The 23,826-nt window shown below is 39.5% G+C and overlaps 2 protein-coding genes across 2 annotated transcripts in view; both read left to right on the forward strand.

Moving 5' to 3' along the window:
- The window catches only part of lars1b (leucyl-tRNA synthetase 1b), a 54,649-nt gene extending 43,576 nt beyond the window's left edge, over window positions 1-11,073 (forward strand). The window contains exons 28-32 of the mRNA XM_085796961.1: window positions 1,359-1,469; window positions 3,084-3,188; window positions 5,747-5,842; window positions 6,019-6,151; window positions 9,080-11,073. Of these exons, the coding sequence (XP_085653087.1) occupies window positions 1,359-1,469; window positions 3,084-3,188; window positions 5,747-5,842; window positions 6,019-6,151; window positions 9,080-9,285 (651 nt within the window). The 3' untranslated portion in view covers window positions 9,286-11,073. The remainder of the gene's footprint in view (window positions 1-1,358; window positions 1,470-3,083; window positions 3,189-5,746; window positions 5,843-6,018; window positions 6,152-9,079) is intronic.
- A 1,681-nt stretch (window positions 11,074-12,754) lies between these two features.
- Window positions 12,755-22,689, forward strand: plac8l1 (PLAC8 like 1). The gene is made up of 5 exons (XM_085796965.1): window positions 12,755-12,956; window positions 13,800-13,843; window positions 18,296-18,570; window positions 20,732-20,868; window positions 22,533-22,689. Exons 2-5 carry the CDS (start codon window positions 13,818-13,820, stop codon window positions 22,662-22,664), a joined length of 570 nt encoding a protein of 189 aa, XP_085653091.1. The 5' UTR covers window positions 12,755-12,956; window positions 13,800-13,817; the 3' UTR covers window positions 22,665-22,689.
- The last annotated feature ends 1,137 nt before the right edge of the window (window positions 22,690-23,826 follow it).

Consider the following 23,826-nt stretch of genomic DNA (forward strand, 5'->3'; position numbering starts at 1 on the left):
ACTCCTTTTTTTCTTTCTACCCCTCTCTCTCTGTCTTTTTACTCCTTTCTTTCTTTCTACCCCTCTCTCTGTCTTTTTCTTTCTTTCCTTCTTTCTTTCTTCCCCCTTTCTCTTGTCATTTTACTCCTTTTTTTCTTTCTACCCCTCTCTCTCTGTCTTTTTACTCCTTTCTTTCTTTCTACCCCTCTCTCTGTCTTTTTCTTTCTTTCTTTCTTTCTTCCCCCTTTCTCTGTCTTTTTACTCCTTTTTTTCTTTCTACCCCTCTCTCTCTGTCTTTTTACTCCTTTCTTTCTTTCTACCCCTCTCTCTGTCTTTTTCTTTCTTTCCTTCTTTCTTTCTTCCCCCTTTCTCTTGTCATTTTACTCCTTTTTTTCTTTCTACCCCTCTCTCTCTGTCTTTTTACTCCTTTCTTTCTTTCTACCCCTCTCTCTGTCTTTTTCTTTCTTCCCCCTCCCTTTCTCTGTCTTTTTACTCCGTTCTTTCTTTCTTTCTAACTCTCTCTCTGTCTTTTTCTTTCTTTCGTTCTTTCTTTCTTCCCCCTTTCTCTGTCTTTTTACTCCTTTTTTTCTTTCTACCCCTCTCTCTCTGCCTTTTTCTTTCTTTCTTTCTTTCTACCCCTCTCTCTGTCTTTTTCTTTCTTTCGTTCTTTCTTTCTTCCCCTTTCTCTGTCTTTTTACTCCTTTCTTTCTTTCTTTCTACCCCTCTCTCTGTCTTTTTCTTTCTTTCCTTCTTTCTTTCTTCCCCCTTTCTCTTGTCTTTTTACTCCTTTTTTTCTTTCTACCCCTCTCTCTCTGTCTTTTTCTTTCTTTCTTTCTCTCTATTCCCTTTCTCTGTCTTTTTGCTTCCTTTCTTTCTATCTATTCCCTTTCTCTGTCTTTTTGCTTCCTTTCTTTCTATCTATTCCCTTTCTCTGTCTTTTTGCTTCCTTCTTCAGCTGCTTTCAGCATTCACACTATCTTTTTCTAGTTGTCATTATTGTCATTTCCCTCAACAATGAAATTGAAGTGAATCTCCTACAGAACAAACAGGCACCTTGAATTTCATCAAGTTGATTGATTCACTGTGTGTTAATATGATGACAATTAAGCTTCTAATCTAAATCACCACACACACAGACAGACACACACACACACACACACACACACACACACACAGACACACAAAAGTACCAGAAACAGGACCGGTTTGGACCAGTACCAGGTATCAATATCACATCAGTTTCCCTACAAAGGAAACACCTCCTCACACACACATATACACACTAACACACACACTCTTTGAAGACTGTATCTAACATGATTTTGTTTGTGTTTTCATGTCTCTTTGTGTGTTTTGTTTTTCCTTGTTTTGTGCGACAGAACAACAACGGGCTCCTTCCAGACAACAAGGCGATCGCCGCGGAGCTCGGCGCTCTGCCTGAGCTCAAGAAGTACATGAAGAGAGTCATGCCCTTCGTCGCCATGATCAAGGTACCCGTGTGTGTGTGTGTGTGTGTGTATGTGTGTGTGTCTTCAGAAACACAATGTGCTGTATTGATCACTATGATGGTTTCTTCTTTATAATCCCTCTTTGTGTGAGACGAGAGGGGGAAACAAACAGTTTAAACAACAGTGATTCCATTGAAATTCCAACAGAAGCTGCAGGAAAACAGAGTTTTATTGACCGAGAGAGAGAACAAAACACACAAAAACACACTTTAGACACAAACTCTCTCTCTAGTTTGCACCTAAATATAAATTTAAAAGTATATTTTTATTGTTTCTGCCTGCAGGTTGTTCAGTCCTGTGCTCTCAGGTTGTTACAAACCAAGTCACAGTTTCAATATTGAGATAAAATGTTAAGATTTACATATAAAAATTTATAAAAATCATGAATAGATGTAAAATGTAAAAACAAGAGGTGTATCTCATGCAGGGGAATTTCTTTCTTTCTTTCTTCCTTTCTTTCTTTCTTTCTTTCTACTCCTCTCTATCTCATCTATCTACCTCTTTCTATCTATCGATCCTTTCTTTCTTTCTACCCCATTTCTCTCTCTTTTTACTCCCTTCTTTCTTTCTTTCTTTCTACCCCTCTCTATCTCATTTCTACCTCTTTCTATCTATTTCCCTCTTTCTTTCTTTCTTTCTTTCTTTCTTTCTTTCTTTCTACCCCATTTCTCTGTCTTTTTACTCCTTTCTTTCTTTCTTTCTATCTATTTATCTAATTTATCTACCTCTTTCTATCTATTCCCCTCTTTCTTTCTTTCTACCCCATTTCTCTGTCTTTTTACTCCCTTCTTTCTTTCTTTCTTTCTTTCTGCTCCTCTCTATCTACCTCTTTATATCTATCTATCCCCCTCTTTCTTTCTTTCTTTCTTTCTTTCTTTCTACCCCATTTCTCTGTCTTTTTACTCCTTTCTTTCTTTCTTTCTATCTTTCTTTCTTTCTACCCCTCTCTGTCTCCATCTATCTACCTCTTTCTATCTATCTATCCCCCTCTTTCTTTCTGTCTTTCTTTCTACTCCTCCTCTCTATCTCCATATTTCTTTCTTTCTTTCTTTCTTTCTTTCTTTCTTTCTTTCTTTCTTTCTTTCTTTCTTTCTTTCTTTCTTTCTTTCTTTCTTTCTTTCTTTCGTTCTTTCTTCCCTGTCCCACTCATGTTGTGTTAAACCCGTGTGTGTCACAGTTTGTACCTGGTCTCTTTAGGGTTTAAAGTGTTTGTTTGATCTGATAATGAAACGATTAAAGGAGCAGTTACGTTAAAGCCCCTATAGAGCATCTACACGTCTACACGTCGCAGCAGCAGCGACTGATCGGTGTTCAGAGGGTTAGGTGAAGCAGCTGTTTAGTATTTGGGCCGTGTCGTCGTCTCTTTTGTTCAGGTGCTGCTGCTGTTTTCTCTGCTCTGATCAAACAGAATCAAACTAATAAATAGTCATGATGAAGCTTTGAGCTCGTCCACGACTCTCACGTCTCTCAAGCTGCTCTTTCAGCTTTCTGCTTGTTTTCTCTCCTTGTTTGATGGTTGATTATTTTGGCATCTTTTGTTCACACAGCTTTTCCTTGTTTTTCTTATTAATAATTATAATGTGTGTGTGTGTGCAGGAGAACCTGGAGAAGAACGGGCCGCGGGTTCTGGACTTGGAGCTGGAGTTTGATGAGCGGTCGGTGCTGATGGAGAACCTGGTCTACCTGACCAACTCTCTGGAGGTTCGTTCTTCATAAACACACACTAAAGATAATATTATAATAATTATTATAAGTATATACACTGTTCCCTCTAAGGTGTTTTACTGCTCCACCTCTTTGCCCAGAAGACAAAAAAAGTTGCACACTCACATATCCCCGACTAGTTTACTGTTTATTTCTCCCTAATGTGGCTTCGAATTGTGAAATGTATCAATCAATCAATCAATTTATTATTTAAAGTGCAAAATCACCATGGTACATGGTCTCAATACACTTTCCAATAAAAACAAGTACAATAATAACAACAGATAAATAAAAAACCATTCGAAAAAACACCAGAGGAAAATGATAAAATAGTTAAAAGTTTGTTTACAATAATGACAGTCAATAAAACAATTGTAAAACCAGAGAAAAATGCTAAAATAAGTTAGTTAATCAAAGTATTGGGTAAAAAGGTACGTTTTTAAGACGGGATTTAAAAAATGTCTGACCTTAACCGTGGTCTGTAGTGCAACTACGATTTAAGTTTTTGCTGGAGAATTATTATTATTACTGTTCATATCAAGAATGCTTCTGCGCCAAGAGTTGATGACACCAACTTGATGTTTTTTCATATTGTTCATATCGCAATAAATGCAAAATCATGTTATCATTAACTGTAGCTGACCTAGATATGGAGCAGCCTAGGTAATGTTGTCAAAATAATCTGTTATTAATCATTATAGTAATAGCCAATAGTATTGATATTTGGAGTTGTAGAGGTGAGGCCGTAGCACCAGCATGTGGATGTACTGTGTTCGCTTAAGCTTTCGCTCAGAGTCGCTCAAGCAGCTCATCAGGGGAGTTGAGTTTTGAAAATTAGAGGGAACATTGATTATATATACTCATGTGAAAATATAAGGAGCAAAACAAAACAGACCGGTGTGCTCGACTCACAGTCTGAAAATACACCGGGCGCCGACCCAAAAATCACTATTATTCATTATTAAAAAACAAAGAGCCCCTTTAGTTCAGTACAGGCCAGTGGCCATTAATTACATGATAATGCCAAGAAATGACAAGTAATTGCATCATAATGTCTAGAAATATGCTAGGCCAAGAAATAACAGTTGATTGAGTAGAAATAGCCCAGAAATGTCTTTCAATTTCAACGACTTGGTGGAGAAAAATTCTGGCCTTTTCCCCAAAAAATTCATGTCTTATCTTTTGTTTTTATTAAACCATGACATTACTATGAAACTGGCCGTTATTTCTTGGCTGTTTCTGGACATTATCACGCAATTAGCAGCCTGTAAATTAAAGGGTTAACAAAAATTGCATTTTATGGTGAGGAATAAAATAAGATGATATAATTATGATGATACTAAGATGATGTCATCACAGACCTGCATCCTGATTGGTGCTTGTGTCTAGGATCAGTTAGAGGCGACTGCACCAGTGTCACGTGTTTAGGAAGAGAAGAGTAGAGAATTTATTGCCAACTGACCTCTTTCTATCTATCCACCTTTCTTTCTTTCTGTCTTTCTACCCCCTTTCTCTGTCTTTTTACTCCCTTTTTTCTGTCTTTCTACCCCTCTTTCTCTGTCTTTTTCTTTCTTCCGTTCTTTCTTTCTTTCTTTCTTTCTTTCTTTCTTTCTGTCTTTCTACCCCCTTTCTCTGTCTCTTTCTTTCTTTCTTTCTTTCTTTCTGTCTTTCTACCCCCTTTCTTTGTCTTTTTACTCCCTTTTTTCTTTCTTTCTACCCCTCTCTCTCTGTCTTTTTCTTTCTTCCGTTCTTTCTTTCTGTCTTTCTTTCTTTCTTTCTGTCTTTCTACCCCCTTTCTCTGTCTTTTTCTTTCTTCCGTTCTTTCTTTCTGTCTTTCTACCCCCTTTCTCTGTCTTTTTACTCCCTTTTTTCTTTCTTTCTACCCCTCTCTCTCTGTCTTTTTCTTTCTTCTGTTCTTTCTTTCTTTCTTTCTACCCCCTTTCTCTGTCTTTTTCTTTCTTTCTTTCTTTCTTTCTTTCTTTCTTTCTTTCTTTCTTTCTGTCTTTCTACCCCCTTTCTCTGTCTTTTTCTTTCTTTCTTTCTTTCTTTCTTTCTTTCTTTCTTTCTTTCTGTCTGTCTTTCTACCCCTCTCTCTCTGTCTTTTTCTTTCTTCCGTTCTTTCTTTCTGTCTTTCTACCCCCTTTCTCTGTCTTTTTCTTTCTTTCTTTCTTTCTTTCTTTCTTTCTTTCTTTCTGTCTGTCTTTCTACCCCTCTCTCTCTGTCTTTTTCTTTCTTCCGTTCTTTCTTTCTGTCTTTCTACCCCCTTTCTCTGTCTTTTTCTTTCTTTCTTTCGTTCTTTCTTTCTACACCATTTTTCTGTATTTTTCATATTCACAGCCTCAAATTATTTTCTTATTTCTTTTTTTTTACGCGTCTGAAATAATAAATCACATGTTGAACTGTGTAATAATGTTTTCACATGACTGTAGCTGAACAAAGGTCGTAGTAAAGGTTCAGTTCCACATTTTCTGGCAGACATAAAGGTTGATCATCTGAGTGTCTGTCTGTTTCTGTGTGTGTGTGTCTGTTTCTGTGTGTGTGTGTGTGTCCTACAGTTGGAGCAGATCGACGTCCTGTTTGCCTCCGAGGGCGACGACAAAGTGAAGGAGGACTGTTGCCCTGGGAAACCATTCAGTGTTTTCAGATCAGAGGTAAACGCTGCGTGTCGAGTGTTTCTGTGTTTGTGTGTTTCTCATATTGTTCTGTGTGTGTAGGTGTGTGTTGGACATTAATCCTGTTGTGTGTGTGTCTCTGTGTGTGTGTTTGTGTCTCTCTCTGTGTGTGTGTGTGTGTCTCTCTGTGTGTGTGTGTGTGTGTGTGCGTGCAGCCCGGAGTGTGTGTGTCGGTGCTGAACCCTCAGCCCTGCAGCGGCCTCTTCTCCACCAAGCTGGACATCAGACAGGGAGACAGCAGAGACAGCGTCGTCCGCCGCCTCGCCAAGGTCAACAGGCTCATCAAAGGTGAGGGGGACTCAACCAGGACCAGGGCCCAGTTGTTCAAAAGGGTTATGCTGCGTTCAAAACAACTCGGAGGTTGGAAATTTCCCACTTCCGACTCACGCTGCAGGAACTCTGAAGATAAAAAACAAGGATACCTGAAGGAAGTTTGGCGTATTGTTGTGGCTCATCGCTGAATACGAAAAATAAATGCAGCAGTGAATGATGTTTGTTTTGGAGGCAAATGAAGAGCAGAGGAGACGCACATGTAACGTTATAGCCTAGATAACAGTTAAAGGGACAACGAGGAGTTTTGTTAAAGCGAAGTGTTTCCACACTACATTTATGAGCCTCCGCACCGTGAAATTCTTTGACCGGGTCAAGACAGACTCATGTTTTCATTCATCAAGAATTAAAGTCAGAGGTTGGAAGACGATCACATACCGTCGTAGTTCCCACCATAAACGGAGATTCATACGGCGGCGTTATTCTCATGACTCGCCACGAAACCGAAAGTAAAGAAACGCTGGTCGGCTCGCCCAGCATTTCCACCACCACTAATAATAACAAAATAATGTAATTTCCAAGTTTGACGCCGTTCAATTCATTTTTGACTACTCAGAGCTCGTTTTTTTTCCGACTTCCGAGTTGTCTTGAACGCATAATTAATCTGGACCAGAATTATCCAGATGTTTAAATCCCTTGTTTTTCCATCCAGCATCATGTTGGATCGGACCAGACTGATCCAGATACAGATCTAGATCCTGAGTGTGTTAAATGTGACTGTGTGATCACGTGATCTGGTCTGATCTCAGGATCTGGTTTTAGTTTAGATATCATACGACACATTTTCAAGATTTGATCTGATCCATGATCCAGGATTTGATCAGATTAAACCTTTGATCAACTGGTCCAGAGCTGTGGTGGTTGTTTATATTATCTAAGGACCTGAGACCCAGAAGCTCCAGAAGCTCCCGTCAGATGAAACTCAGAGGATCTAGTTTTATAGTTTTAGTTTCCTTGTCTTTTATGTGAACTTGTGTATTTTTAACATCCTGTCAGACGTTGAATAATGTTGCAGAGCTTCAGTTTATGTAACAGCAGCTCCACATTGACCCACTTCTCTCTCTAGTCTGAGCAAGAAAAGAGGAAAACTGAGCCCAGTCACTTCTACTGGGCTCATGTAAACACCAGATCAGACCAGATCACATCCAGGGTTGGATATATCACTTTTACAAAGTCATTACTTGTAACTACTAATTACTTTCCCCCAAAAGTAACTGAGTTAGTAACTAGTTACTACATTTGGTAACACTTTACTTTCATTCTGTTAACCCTAACCCTACAAACCCGGCTGTTATTGACATTGATATAATGTTTATGACATGTTCATGACTGTGTCTTGTCACTGTTATGATAAGACCTTCAGGTAAAGTGTTACTCTACATTTTACTGTAACGGTAACTTATTACCAGGAAACGTAACTGTTGCGTTACTTTTTTTAAATAAAATGCTCAAATATGTCAAATTACTTGGACTCACCCCCCCCTCTAACCTCCTGTTAATCTGGAACTAACCAACTCACTCACTCAGTATCCCTCTGCCTGACTGACTGTGTTGGTTCCAGATCAACGACTTCTTTCCGACCAGTTGATGGAAATAGGGCTGGAGCTATCGATTCTTTTTGTAATCGATTAATCTAGCACTTTATCAATCGATTTTTTTTGCGTTTTTAAACAACCAAAACAACAAAAATGATGTGGCTTCCAATGATCAAGCATTTGGCTTTTTTTATTGGCTCCAAAAAGCCCATTTATTGCAAGCGCCAACAAGTAGGTAACTACAGTTAACTTATTGTAAATTTAAACATACAACATTACACATAAGGATTGCACATTTGCTCCTTCTGAAAATTACCTGAGACCAAAGAATATAAAATATCAAGCCAAACAGGTTAACAAATTATGTTTTCTATTAAGATTCTGATTAAAAATTGGGTCAGGTCAGGCCACGGGCTTCTTTATTTATTTATTTTGCCGTGGTCCAGCCGAGAATCAGGTCCAGGCTTCAACACCTGCGGATCGGACCGGGTCGGGTCTTTGAGAACCGTAGCATCTTAGAAACTGCTCAAACGGGCTTTAAGAGACGTATTCACAGGAACCTGTCCAGCACAGGAGACCCGAGTTTTTTTTCTTCTTTTTTTGAGAAGTTACGGTAGGTTTACATATGACGGTCTGGGAGACGCTGTGGAGCGGGGGGAAGCGGAGGGGGGGGTTACAGGTGCCGGCGCCGCTGCAGTAGACACACTGCACCTTGTTCTCTTCCTTTTTGAGTATGTAATGATCCCAAACTTTAGATTATCTCTGCCGTTTACGGACATCCTGACTCTCTGCCATCGCGCGCTAGTGGTGTGTTTCCTTAACAACGGTCTGTGTGGAACAATATCCCTGCGCGTCATAGGAATATAACGAAGCTTCGGGGCAGAGTTTTTGCCTAAAGCTGTTTTTTGTAATCGAGTTAATCGAGTAACTCGATGAATCGTTTCAGCCCTAGATGGAAATGTGTTTATAACGTCTGACATTTTAACAGGTGTATTATTATTTAGTGACGGGACTTGTTGAGAGTAAAGGAGCGTTTTATTGTCAGTAACAGAGTTGTAACGGGGGAAACAGTAACTTTTTGGATTACTGTTACTGAAAAAGTATCACCATTAGTAACACTGTTTATTTTATTTTCTATCACATGGAACACTCTCACATTAAAACCTCAAAGACAGTCAGAAAAAGGCAAGGCATCTTTATTTATATAGCGCATTTCATACCATGGCAACTCCATGTGCTTTACATAAAGACAAAACATTAAAAAAAAGAAGCATAAGACAGAATAAAAACAAAAAAGGAACAAAGTGTCCACCATGTAACCCTGACCTCTGTCTCTCTCCATCTCCATCAGACCTGTCCCGGGTGAAGCTGATGCGGTTCGATGACCCCCTGCTGGGCCCTCGCCGCGTCCCCGTGCTCGGCCACGAGGAGCTCGGCAAGGTGGCCGTCGGCAGCCAATCGGTGTTCAGCGTCGACCTGCAGCAGAAACGAGTCACTCTGGCCGACAACGGGCTCAGCGTCGACATCGGGGACACGCTGGTCTACCTGGTCCACTAGAGACACACACACACACAGAGACACAGAGACACACACACACACACACACACATGTATTAGTCAGTGTAACAGCAGCAGGACGTTCAGTCCGTCTCAGTCTCTGTAGTTTTCTTTTTCCTGTTTAATATCTCGATATCACAATAAATAAATACGTCAACTATTTGTAAAATGAAGCTTTTGAATATAGTTTTTTCTTTTTCTAAAACAACACAAACATCTTCCTACAGGAGCGTGTTGCATTCACTTGAGTACATTTATTTTTTGGTTTGTTTTTCGGGGGAATTAATTCTGTTTTTCTGACTAATTTTTGTTTTTCCTTCAGTTTTTCGTGGTAATTTTTTTAACGAGACTTCAAATCTAGTCTTTCTAGTCAAAGCAAATCTCATTCTACTTAGAATAAGACTCATCACATTAAAAAGCAGCTTGTTTTTAGACACTTTTTACTTCTTTCAAGCAGATTTTCACTTGAAATAAGTAGAAAAATCTGATAGTGGAGCAAGTTTTTCTTCCTTATTACAAACACAAAAAACTTGCTTTCACTGGCAGATTTTTCTACTTATTTCAAGTGAAAATTAGTTTGAAACAAGTGAAAATGATCTAAAAACAAGTTCATTTTTAGGTGATGAGTCTTATTTTAAGTGGAAAGAGATTAGTTTTGACTAGAAATGAGACATTTTGACAAGAAATACAACAAATATTCTTGGAAAGATTTAGAGTTTTTGCAGTGTAACGTTGAACCGCTGCCTCCACTTCATCACGGATCTATTACATCTTAGATCCATGAGATACGTTGTTAAGGATTTTTATTCAAACTCCACTTTGGTTCAGGTTTCACCGTTGTTTTATTTTCCAGACTCGAACACATAGAAGCATCGACAAACTTTTCCCGGGACAAGCTGCACACGTCACATCCGGGAGCGTATAACAAACATCCTTCAAAATAAAAGTACAACTCATAATAACACAATGAGTAAAGGTGCTTTCTTTTACATCTCTTAACATACATCCATGGATATACTCCACAAAAAATACAGTCTTATTGTCACTGTGTTCCAAGTAAATTCAGATTTATATTGAAAGGAAACTACTTAGTTTAGTTTAGTTTAGTTTATTAGTTTATTAAGGGACAATGTGCAATTACATTAATCATTTAAAGGAAAAAATGAAAAGATGGTTGCACCAGATTTAGCTCCCAGCTAATTTCCATCTGTAGTCCCTACACATAACATAAAAATAATAAAATACACAGAATACAAGCTATTATACAAAGATGAGGCATAAACTGATACAGATTGACAATGGACAACATTTAGACAACAACATGTATGAGGTAGGCAAAGTGCAAAGTGCTTATAGCAGCGGTGTTGACCGTCATACACTATGTGTGGTGGACAAAGTGCAAAAGTGCTCATAGCAGCATTATTAATCACAGTATTGATAGTAGTACTTGTTATTACAGTTATTATCAGTCCTTCCATTACTTACAGGTGGGAGATTCTCACGGGATTTTGAAATCTCAAAGCTAAAAGTCAGAAAAAAATTACCCCGAAAAACAGAAAATAATTAGTAAAAAAAACAAACCAAAAAATAAATGACTCAGAAAAACAGGATTTTTTAATTATTATTACTCAAGTGAATGCAACATAAGCTTCTGTATCTTCCTCCGTGTGCATCCTGCTTCTTCCTGCTTCTTCCTGCTTCTTCCTGCTTCTCCCTCTCGTCTTCATGCAGCAGATCATGAATGTTGGAGTTCCTCGGCTCAAACTGAATAAAACCTATGAAACATTCAGACTCTGTGTGGTTTCCCTCGTCTCGTCTCGCCGCTTCTAAGGACAAAAACATGAATGAATGAGCCTCATCTCAGCAGTGTGTGTGTGTCTGTGTGTAGCTGCACGCTGTAGCTGTGAGCGGTTGGAGCGTCGGCATAGCAACCAGGGAGGAGGAGGAGATAAACTGCTGACTGGAGGAATCATCACATATGAGTTTAATGAAGCTGCAGAGTTAGAGAAGTTTTACTCCACACTGAGAGAGGATGTGTTGTGTTGTGTTGTGTTGTGTTGTGTTGTGTTGTGTTGTGTTGTGTTGATCTGCAGGAGAAGATCTGATGCAACACGTGTTAAACACTGCAAAAACTCAAAATATTTGTTTTCATTCTTGTCAAAATGTCTCATTTCTAGTCAAAACTAAACTCTTTCCACTTAAAATAAGACTCATCACCTAAAATGAACTTGTTTTTAGATCATTTTCATTTGTTTCAAACTAATTTTCACTTGAAATAAGTAGAAAAATCTGCCAGTGAAAGCAACGTTTTTTGTGCTTGTAATAAGAAAGAAAAACTTGCTCCACTATCAGATTTTTCTACTTATTTCAAGTCTAAAAACAAGCTACTTTTTAATCTGATGAGTCTTATTTTAAGTAGAATTAGATTTGTTTTGACTAGAAATGAGACGAATATTCGTGGTAAGATTTTGAGTTTTTGTAGTGTATAGGCCTACCACGGCTAAGGGGCGTTGTTCCCCCTTAGAGTGGTAGAATGAGCATAGACCACCTGGAGGACTGGAGTGATATATTGCTTTTATAAAATGGTTACCAATAATGACAATATGAAAGAGGAATACGCAATCAATTTCATGTAGTTTTTATTCAACCAGAAATACATATTATCCAATAAAATAGCCTCACTGTGAAAAAATAGTCCCACCTCTCTGGACGTTAGCTCCAAGTAGCTCTGCATCTCGTCTTTTCCTCTGGAGGTGAAAGTTCACCTTAAACATGTGAATTCAACTACTTTAGTCCATTTGATAACGTTGTAAAAACACAGCGACTTTCTTTTGCTACCAACTTAAACAGTACTTGCATCTACAGAGTTGTTTTAGAGGGAAATTCATGTAAAACCACTGATGCACGTTGCCTTCAGGGACAGTTTTTCATCATCAGTCTCTGTATTTCCCTCTAAAACAACTCTGTGTGGTAACGTTGTGTTATTATCTCATAGCGTGGTGAATGTGCAGCTCACAACTTGTCCACCAGAGCGTTGTGGAGTTGTTGGATTGTGTATTTGATGAGTTTGATGAGGGAAACCAAGAAATCCCATAATGAGCCTCCGTAGCGTAGCTCTGAGCAGCTCACGGCTCTGCTCCGCCGTTTTAAAAATATCTTGCACCGACAATTAAAGGTAACGAACCTACTGCTATGACTATAGGGATTATGGTGATGGGCCAGTTTGACAAAAATGTTGAACTATCCCTTTAACCTTCTGAGTTCCTCTGGTTTGTTCTTAACTTCACCACAGACTCTCTGTCTCTGGTGAAGGAGCTAAACTCAGAGTGTGTGTGTGTGTGTGTGTATTATCAGAACCAGAGGAGGTTTCACTACGTGTCCTTTCACCACGTAAAGCTCCACACACACACACACACACACACACACACACACACACCCCTCCCTCTCTGTTGATGTCACACACACACACTCTCTCTCTGCAGTGTGTGTGTGTGTGTCAGTGTGTGTGTGTGTGTGTCAGTGTGTGTGTGAGAGATGAAATTGAAAGGTCACAGTGAGAACAGGAAGTGTGTGAATGCTCCTCGACATGAACCGAAGGTGTGTGTGACCGTCACCTCTTCTTCACTCTGCACCGAGTGTGTGTGTGTGTGTGTGTGTGTCGCTGTGTCACAGGTGAGTTAAACCTTCACTAGTGTTCAACACTGTAATGGTTTAAATACAGACGGATTAACCCTTTAATATTTTATTTACAGTGTAATACTTGTTTTATTGTGTATTTACAGACGGATTAACCCTTTAACGGTTTATTTACAGTGTAATACTTGTGTTATTGTGTTGTTTACAGACGGTTTAACACGTGTTCATAAGATTCTTGACCTGAGTTTATATTTAAACACAGTTCAGTTCTGTAAATTGAATTAATTTCTATGATCTTATTGTTTTTAACAACTACTATGTTGTGTGTCTGAGCACAGTGTTTGTGTGTGTGTGTGTGTTTGATAAGTGCATTTGTGTAATTGTGTGTGTGTGTGTGTGTTTGTATCTGGTACAGATAATGAATAATTAGTTTTCACTCATTGATCTGGTTCTGTTCACATGTGATTATTGATTCTGTGATGTGATGTGTGTTTAGTTTCATTCATTTATCGAGCATAGAAACAAAAAATAAAATGAACAATGACAATACTGTGACTCTTGAATGAAAAGGGGGCAGAAAGAAGCAAACTTATATTGTCTAGCCCTTGTTACAAAGAATTAATTCACAAATTAGATAATATACATCCAAGCATGTGTGTGTGTGTGTGTGTTAGTGAGGTCGGCATAGTGACATCACACACACTGAGTGGGACTCAGACTTATCTCTGTCAGCAGCTTCAGGCCGTCCGACAGACCCACTCTTTATCTGCTCACACACACACACACACACACACACACACACACACACACTCCCTCTCACTGGGGAAGTGTCTCTCTCTCTTTCTACTGACCCCCCTCTCCTCTCATCCCCCCCTCCAGCAGCTGTAACATCTGGTCATGGAGCCGACGACCGTCACACACCAGTAAGTTCTCCAGAGTCCAGCTGCTCTGGTCAGAAACAGTTAGTTAGTTAGTTAAATAATACAGTAATGGACAGACATAACAAAGAAATACACATGAAAAATAGAAAATAAAGATAGTTTGGTTTTTTTCATATCCGAAAAGGAGTGGGAAGAAGTAAAACTTATTTATTTACTCCCACCCCCCATTCATAAATTAGCTATCAAGATTCCTTGTCATTATAATCTATACAATAAGTTAATTTATAAGTTTATCTAGTTGGATTTATTCTAATATATTATCACTAATCTGTATCTCTCTAATATATAAACATATGTATATGTTTATATATTAGAGGGATAAAGATTAGTGATAATGGTATATGTATAGCCTATGTTTATATATTAGATATTATATTGTATATATATGTTATGTTATATGAAACCAAGAAATCCCATAATGAGCCTCTGTAGCGTAGCTCTGAGCAGCTCACGGCTCTGCTCCGCCGTTCTAAAAACAGCTTGCACCGGTCGACAATTAAAGGTAACAAACCTACTGCTATGACTATAGGGATTATGGCAATGGACCAATTTGATAAAAATGTTGAACTATCCCTTTAACTGTCTGAAGTGACCACAACCATGCACTTCAACTACCCACACACACACACACACACATATCTACTCCAAGAAAAAGGTACAACCACAACAGCTCCATTCAGACTGTAAACCACTTCTCTCTTTATAGACTAAACATGTTAAATCATAATTCATTAAATTCTAAGAGAAACTGTTTGAACAGCGTTTTAAACCGATCTTTGTTACTTTCATGAGCAATATGACCTGGTAGAGAGCTGCAGGCAACAATGGCTCTGTACAGAATACCCCGGGGGCAAAGCAAAACACCAGACAGGGAGCGTTGTAAAAGGTTTGACTCCAGAAATGATGTAGGCTAAATGCAAATATTTAGGTACTACAATGGCATAAATAGTCATACAACTATAAGATTTGTCAGAGAGTATCTTGACACATAGGGGGAGGCAGGAAAAAAAGATTCTGGGGTTTGTTGCAACTCGATTTTAAGATATCACCCTCAACATCCCAAAAAAGACCAAAAAAAAGTACTGTTCGCCTGACAAATTCTAATGAAAATGATTATTTTTCAGCATTTTATGGAGAATATCTATGCCTAACATGTATACGTATAGAAAACTTCCTTAATTCATAAGCTTCCATTTGAGTCCAAGATAACTATTTATGCCAGTGCACTGCAAAAACTCAAAATCTTTCCAAGAATATTTGTCTTATTTCTTGTCAAAATGTCTCATTTCTAGTCCAAACTAATCTCTTTCCATTTAAAATAAGACTCATCACCTAAAAATGAACTTGTTTTTAGATCATTTTCACTTGTTTCAAACTAATTTTCAATTGAAATAAGTAGAAAAATCTGCCAGTGAAAGCAAGTTTTTTGTGCTTGTAATAAGAAAGAAAAACTTGCTCCACTATCAGATTTTTCTACTTATTTTAAGTGGAAAATTTGCCTGAAAAAAAGTAATAAAGTGTCTAAAAACAAGCTGCTTTTTATGTGATGAGTCTTACTTTAAGTAGAATTAGATTTGTTATGACTAGAAATGAGACATTTTGACTAGAAATAAGACAAATATTCTTGGTAAGATTTTGAATTTTTGCAGTGTGTAGTACCTAAATATTTGCATTTACATCATTTCTCCATTTCTGATCTACTTCTAGTTCCATAACTACTGGTATGTTGGGCTAAATGTTTAAAACGTGGAGCCGACGCCTCAGAACAACTCTGAGCTGCGTCCACAGGGCCGATGTTCTGTCTCTATTAGTGTAACTGAGCTGCTGCTGCTGCTGCTGCTAATCGTTCACACACACACACACACACACACACACACACACACACACACACACACACACACACACACACACGCTGCTGCAGGAGGAAAATGAAATGAGCTGAATGAATGAAAATAATTAAATTCCTGCTTCCAGGGAAGTAAAACTCACTAATTGGCACATTTGAGACCTTTTTCTTTTCTTTCAGTGTGAAGTCACAGTGTCAGCGCTGTGACTTCATCATCATCAACCACCTGTTTAATGAAACATAATCTAGATGATTTATTACCTTATTTATTATTATGTTATTTACATAATCAACTACAGTACGGTCACTTGTGGTCTTCACTCTTTTAACCTGCAGTTTCCAGCTTCAGAGGATTTGGACTGGACTTCACTCAGGGACCAAGAATCATTTCTTTCTTTTATTTTGAAAGTTGTCGAGGCCAAAAGCAGGAGGAAAATACATACAGTAATACTATATAGTAAATATATACAGTAATACTTTCTACTGTATGATATTCCTGTAAATACACAAACCACATTTATCTAATTACTTTTAGCTTGAAACTCTTTTAAATGACACCACATCTTTAACTGCACTTTTAACCCACATTATATTAAATATATGACATTTTAACTTGCAACTTGCATTTTAATCACATGATTTTTTACTGTGCGTTCACACCAAAAGCTTCCAAAGCATCAAAAACGCTCGAGGCTGCGCGTCAGACAAGACAGCTTCCAAAACGTAGGATGTCTCTATTCTGACAGGCTGCCGCTGAACCGCGTCATAGCTCATTACCCTAAAGTTAACCAGGGCTCAACTTCTCGTCTGGTGAAGCTTTGGACGCTCAGTGTCGCCGGATCTCATTGAAAATGAATTGACTTCCGGCGTTTTGACACTTTGGAAGCTTTTGGTGTGAACGCACAGTTACACATCACATTTATTTTATTTTATTTTAATGTTTAACAGGGACGATACATAGTTACAACATTGCCACACAGAATGAAAAATGTGATGCATACAAGACGTCTAGCTGCAGCTACTGTGCAGTCTTTGTCCCTGGTCAGGCTAAAGAAGGAGAAAAGACACTGAATACAATAAGTGCAATAATACAAATACAGTGAATATAATACAGTGAATGGGTATCATGAATAAATAAACACAGCTACAAAGTTTAGATTAAGAAATTGCACAAATTAGATAGATTAAACATTAGTAAAATGCTGTATTGACACTAGTGACTTGAGAGAAGTTAATGTTCACATTTCTGCTGCTGCTTACAGCCAATGTTCAATTTCAAACCTGAATTCAGGGCCGGCTCTAGGATTTTGGTGGCCCCCTAAACAAGATTTTTGTTTGTGGCCCCACACCAAATCACTGCTTAAAACTGAATGCAGACATGTTTAGGCTGAATTTGATTATTACATCATTTACCAAAAGCTCAAGTCTACAGTTCGTAACAACAACAACCCGCTGCAAAGAAACACAACGTAACCGAAGCTCCGACTCCTTCTTCCGTCTTTGAGCCGAGCTTCATGTTGTTGTGTTGTCATGGTTTTAACACGATGTCGTCAGGGCGACGCTACATTCAGCCTCTCAGGAAGACCAGTCGTTATTCTAGGTCTTTTGTACCTTCTGCCATTAGCTTGTTGAATACTCACTCAGCTGGCCTGAAGCTGTAGTTTTTAGTACTGTTGTTGTTGACAATGTGTTTTTACGTACATTGCCCTCTCATGTTTTTATTATATTTTTGTACTTTATCTTACCTGCAGGGCCGGCCCTAGGATGTTGGTGGCCCCTTAAACAAGATTTTTGTTTGTGTCCTGCACTCTAAGCGCAAACACCAAATCACTGGTTAAAACTGAATACAGACGTGTTTATCCCTCTGAGGTTTGAGGCCATTTTCTTGAATTTAACATATTTTCTTAAATTGATCTTTTATTATAATATTAGAACCTCCGCTGTAAGCACACTGAGGCCAGTTTGTCCTAGAACACTGTAGAAAGAAATAATTTAGGCCAAATGCTGGAAATTTGAGGTCTGCTTTTTGAAAAATGTCCAATCCCTTGTGAAAACACTCCTTCAGTCATGAGAATGAACTGTTTTGGTGCTTGAAATAGGATATGAATACAGTAATAGATAAGTGTAGAAAACAAGTCTAAAATGACATTTTGTCAGATTGCTTTTTGAGCACAAATGTTGTCATTCTGCCGTTCTATTTTCACCAAATGTCTCAAATGTGAGATAAAAGAAGCTGAATATTGACTTCACATTACATATAAAGCTCATAGCTGCACGTGCAGACCTCAGGATGTTTAAATGACTTGATGAACCCCGGTACCTTTCTGATCATGTGGCCCCCACCTAACGGCTGTGGCCCTCAACAACCACATAGAGGGTTTATGCCAGGGACCGGCCCTGATTACCTGGTCTCAAATTTGCACTGTCCTTGCACTTCCCTCCTCAACTGTATGTAGCCTAGGCTTGTGTATGTGATTGTGGTGTGGTGGTCAGTTGTAGAAACAGAACTGATCTAAGGGATAAATAAAGTCATCTCAACTCAACATGAACACATCATTTCACTTCCTCTTGAAAACGTTTGGTTTCAGACCGGCAGCTTCTCCCATCGCCGTGGAGACGGAGGAGAAGGAGCAGGAAGAGGAACAGGAAGTGGAAGGCTTTACTACAGGAAGTGATGAAGAGGAGGAGGAGGAGGAGAAGAGGAAGAGGAGGTCGAAGGTCATGGAGCCTGAAGAAGAGGAAACTGAACCGGTTCTGACCCAGCCCGGCCTGGGCGTCACCACGACGACCGTCACCACCATCACACAGACCGGAGGAGGCTGGAGCACCGGCCTGTTGGACGTCTGTGGAGACACAACCACATGTAACACACACACACACACACACACACACACACACACACACACACACACACACACACACACACACACACACAGATTCAGCCTTGTAGCGCTGCATTGTGTAATAATCTGCAATATGTAATAAACTTTGCCACATTTTGTAATAAATTGTTACATAATGAACCGAATTATTACAAAATGCGGGTGTTGCACTTTTTGTAATGAAAAAAATGAAATAATTTAGTGCAATATGTAACAACTTATTACAATTTCTCCAAAAACGTTTAAACATTTCTAGGAAAATGTGGTAAAAAGTAATAAAAAAAAAAAAGAATAAAAACAAAGTAAAAAAAAAATAAATTAAAAAGTGGTTATTAAGATTTCTCAAAAAAAAAAAAAAGTTTAAAAATTCTAGAAAAAAGTGGCAAAATTTCACAAAAAAGTTGGGGTCCCCCTTGAACCCTCTTAAAGGTGTAGCTACAGAAATGTCCATTTGTCCTGTTTGTCGCACCAAGTTTCCACGAGTTGCAACACGAGTTTACCTGAGTAAGGAAAACAAATTTGATTGGTCGTTATCGAGCAGGCGGGATATTCAAAGCTTGGGGCGAGACCGAGCTCTGTGTGTGTGTGTGTGTGTGTGTGTGTCTCAGACGTTTGAATGACGGATGACGGATCCAATATCAGTGGCTGGTGAATCGTGAGCAACGTGACGTGTAATCCGTGCGCCTGCGTTATCCAATGTGAAAAAAAAAATACCACATTTTCATCCTGGATTTACTCAAAAATAGATTTTTGCGCAAAGTTTGGCCTACATCGTCTGAAAGATGAGTTATTACACAATTATAAAACAGAAAGGTGAAATCCTGCGATCTGATTGGTTGTTAACCGTGGTGCTACTATTCTAAAGCCTTATCACAGCGTAGGCTATCACTCCGCCTCAGGCAACGTATGACTGGTATGAATGGAAGTTGTTGTCATGTATCCATGACAACGGACTGTTGCAGTCCGTAGCAACAGACAGTCGATGTTTTTACGATGTTAAAAATGTAGTAAAGTAGTGTAATTGACATGTTGAAGGTGAACTTTGACCTCCAGAGGGTTAACAATGGTAGAGGGGACTGAGCAGTGACAGAGCTACTAGGAGCTAACGTCTGGAGAGGTGGGAACAGCTTTTATTCTGGTTGAATAAAACTACATGAAATTGATGCGTATTCCTCTTTCATATTGTCATTATTGGTAACCGTTTTATAAAAGCAATATATCACTCCAGGTGGTATATGCTCATTATACCACTCTAAGGGGGTTGTCGTCCCTCCGCTTCGCGTCAGGCCGAACAACTGCCCTTAGCCGTGGTATAATGAGCATATACCACGGAACAAACAAAACAAAGCTTAAAGCAGAAGTAGGTGATATTTTTGTGTTAATCTAAGTCTTAAATAGTTGTATCTTCCGACAGCAATCACTTCTATAGAGTGTTTGGTCTGAAACACGGGTCTGTCAGTCACTCTGCTCTGCTCTGAGCCCAGGAGAAAACTTTCCTTGTATCCTACAACCTTTATCCAATGAGGAGAGAGAACGGCATAAAGGGGCAGTCCTCTCTGTGTGTGCAGCCAAGGGATGCGCCTGAATGTGGTGACGTAGGGACGAGGACCAATAGATCCATGACGAGGGCGGGGGCTGCTAACTCCATCGGCTGACAAGACGTTATGGTGCGTTCAAGGCAACTCGTAACTCGTGTTTTTCCGACCTGTGAAGTCGTACCAGTTCGATCTGGTACGAGTTCACGGGTCAGAAGTTACGAGTGGCCGTTATAGTGACTTTCACAGGTAAAACAGGTCGGAGAAACACGAGTGGGTTGCCTGGAACGCTACAAAGTCCTAAGTCGTGACTTGAAGCTGTAATTTACGGTTTCAAAAGCCTGCCTGGAACGCAGCATTAGCCAAAACCACCGGATCGCTTACCCACAGTGGAATCAAAATCAATTTTCATTTCTGTACAGCTTTAAGGACCCCACTTTGAGAACCATCACCCTAGAAGTTTAGCCTCATTAATTCCTGTGTGTGTGTGTCTCTGTGTGTGTGTGTGTGTGTGTGGTTGTGTGTCTCTCTGTGTGTATCTCTGTGTGTGTCTCTGTGTGTATCTCTGTGTGTGTCTCTCTGTGTGTATCTCTGTGTGTATCTCCAGGCCTCCTTGGAGCTGTGCTCCCCTGCTGTCTGGACCTCAGTCTGTCTCATCAGTACGGAGAGTGTCTGTGTCTGCCGCTGCTTCCTGGCTCCACCTTCGCTCTGAGAGTCGGCATCAGGGAGCGCTACAAGATCAGGGTGAGTCACCGTGGTAACGTGGAGCTGTGTAACGCCGTCACACAGACACGGTCCTGGTCCTGGTCTTTGACCTTTGGTTCTGGAGTCTCAGAACCTCGGTGCTTCCTGTTGAACCAGCAGCATCACACCAGTTTCAGGACGTTACTCTGCGTTACTTAGGAGGAAGTGAACACAACAGAAGCTGAAGTTTTGTTGTTCTCACTGTCTCAGTTCCTTCTTCAGTTTTTTAAAGGGATAGTTCAACATTTTGTCAAATTGGCCCATTGCCATAGCCCCTATAGTCATACAGAGAGACCAGACAGAGTTGTTTTAGAGGGAAATTCATGCAAAACCACTGATGCACGTTGCCTTCAGGGACAGTTTTTCATCAACAGTCTCTGTATTTCCCTCTAAAACAACTCTGTGTGGTAACGTTGTGTTATTATCTCATAGCGTGGTGAATGTGCAGCTCACAACTTGTCCACCAGAGCGTTGTGGAGTTGTTGGATTGTGTATTTGATGAGTTTGATGAGGGAAACCAAGAAATCCCATAATGAGCCTCCGTAGCGTAGCTCTGAGCAGCTCACGGCTCTGCTCCGCCGTTCTAAAAATAGCTTGCACCGACAATTGAAGGTAACGAACCTACTGCTATGACTATAGGGATTATGGCAATGGGCCAATTTGACAAAATGTTGAACTATCCCTTTAAAGGGACAGTTCCTATAATCCCTATAGTCACAGCAGTAGGTTCATCGCCTTTAATTATCGGTGCAAGCTATTTTTAGAGCGGCGGAGCAGAGCCGTGAGCTGCTCAGAGCTACGCTACGGAGGCTCATTATGGGATTTCTTGGTTTCCCTCATCATCAAACTCATCAAATACACAATCCAACAACTCCACAACGCTCTGGTGGACAAGTTGTGAGCTGCACATTCACCACGCTATGAGATAATAACACAACGTTACCACACAGAGTTGTTTTAGAGGGAAATGCAGCCGGAACTACATTCCAGACACGGCTGCTGCTGGGCGGAGGGATTTCAGAAGAGAAAGTAGTTCAGAGTATTTGCTTCATGTGTCGTAATGTTACATAATTGTAGTCGTTGAGTTGGTGCAAGTTGCTTTAAATAGGAATCACACTGCAAAAACGAGAATATTTGTCTTATTTCTTGTCAAATTGTCTCATTTCTAGTCAAAACTAATCTCTTTCCACTTAAAATAAGACTCATCACCTAAAAATGAACTTGTTTTTAGATCATTTTCACTTGTTTCAAGCAAATTTTCACTTGGAATAAGTAGAAAAATCTGCCAGTGAAAGTAAGTTTTTTGTACTTGTAATAAGAAAGAAAAACTTGCTCCACTATCAGATTTTTCTACTTATTTCAAGTGAAAATCTGCTTGAAAGAAGTAAAAAGTGTCTAAAAACAAGCTGCTTTTAATATGATGAGTCTTATTTTAGGTAGAATGAGATTTGTTTTGACTAGAAATAAGACAAATATTCTTGGTAAGAAATTGAGATTTTGCAGTGCATAGTGATAAAAGGCTACAATAAAATATAACTTACTGTACATAGAGTTGCACTGAAGCAGTAAGAATTTAAATCTCTGTGTGTTTCCTCTGTGTATGTGTGTTGTGTGTGTGTGTGTTGTGTGTGTTTTGACGTGTCGTCCTGTCTCTCGGTGCTCAGGGGAGTGTGTGTGAGGACTGGGCGGCCGTGTGCTGCTGCTACCAGCTGGCCGTGTGTCAGATGATCAGGGAGATGAAGAGGAGGATGAAGACTCAGACCTACCACGTGTCCACTGCTCTTCATCAGTCCTAGGAGGAAGAGGAAGATGAAGCTGATCCAGGATCAAGGAGACCACAGCTTTGACTTCCCCTCTGAACCCACTGAGGATCTGTGGGATCACAACTCAGGTGTTGAACAGTCAAACAGCTGCACTGCAAAAACTCAACATTTTTGCAAGAACATTTGTCTCATTTCTAGTCAAAACAAATCTCATTCTACTTAAAATAAGACTCATCACATAAAAAGCAGCTTGTTTTTTTGACACTTTTTACTTCTTTCAAGCAGATTTTCACTTGGAATAAGTAGAAAAATCTGATAGTGGAGCAAGTTTCACTGGCAGATTTTTCTACTTATTTCAAGTGAAAATTAGTTTGAAACAAGTGAAAATGATCTAAAAACAAGTTCATTTTTAGGTGATGAGTCTTATTTTAAGTGGAATGAGATTAGTTTAGACAAGAAATGAGACAAATGTTCTTGGAAAGATTTTGAGTTTTTGCAGTGTGCTGAGGACGGACTGAGACACTCATCATCTGGATCAGAAACAAACAGCCGACCCTCTGTTGTTCTAAATGTTTGTACATGAATCTAAACGAGACTCAGACAAGTTAATTTGAACTTAATCTGGACATTTGAATCAGTGTAAAGTCATAAAACCATTAAAGTCACAGAGAACGTCTGTATTTGTTGAAGGATTTCTCTCAGAGCCGTTCACTTTCTGTTGTTTCATGAAGGTAAATGAAACTTTCAGAGAAACATGTGGTGTCCTGTAGTGTTGTAGTTCTGGATCTTCAAGGTCTCGGTCTCAGTCGAGCTGCAGTGACAAATGTCTCTGTGTCTCTGTCTCACTTTGGTTTCTGTGATGTATTACAAAAAGTTCCAGATAAAGCTGCGTTCACACCAGACCTTTTGTTTTTCTCTCGGGCGACGAGTTTACATGTTAAGTCGATGCAAACGAGCGATGGTGCGTTTAATCGCCCAGGCGAAAAAAAGCTGGGGCTCGGAACGACGGAGCGTTTTTTCGCTCGCACACGCACCAGGCAGATTCAATCCAGGACTGTTTAGGCTGTAAAAATGTCCTGAATGAGGTCGTTTCCAGTAAACTCTGGACTATCACTTGGACACTTGGATTGCAGTGGACGAGCAGTGTGGAGGAATATTAAATGGTTGTTGTGTAGTTTTATGGACTCCAACACTA

The sequence above is a fragment of the Trachurus japonicus genome, chromosome 14 (genome assembly GCF_045865225.1).
Source record: "Trachurus japonicus isolate A0001 chromosome 14, Traja_1.0".
In the NCBI taxonomy this organism is placed as follows: domain Eukaryota; kingdom Metazoa; phylum Chordata; class Actinopteri; order Carangiformes; family Carangidae; genus Trachurus; species Trachurus japonicus.

Bases quoted from the DNA above. Each gene is read 5' to 3' on its own strand.
- plac8l1 (XM_085796965.1), top strand. From the start codon at position 13,818: ATGGAGCCGACGACCGTCACACACCA. The intron at 13,844-18,295 runs GTAAGTTCTCCA...GTTTGGTTTCAG, and splicing joins CCGACGACCGTCACACACCA to ACCGGCAGCTTCTCCCATCG. The intron at 18,571-20,731 runs GTAACACACACA...GTGTATCTCCAG, and splicing joins CTGTGGAGACACAACCACAT to GCCTCCTTGGAGCTGTGCTC.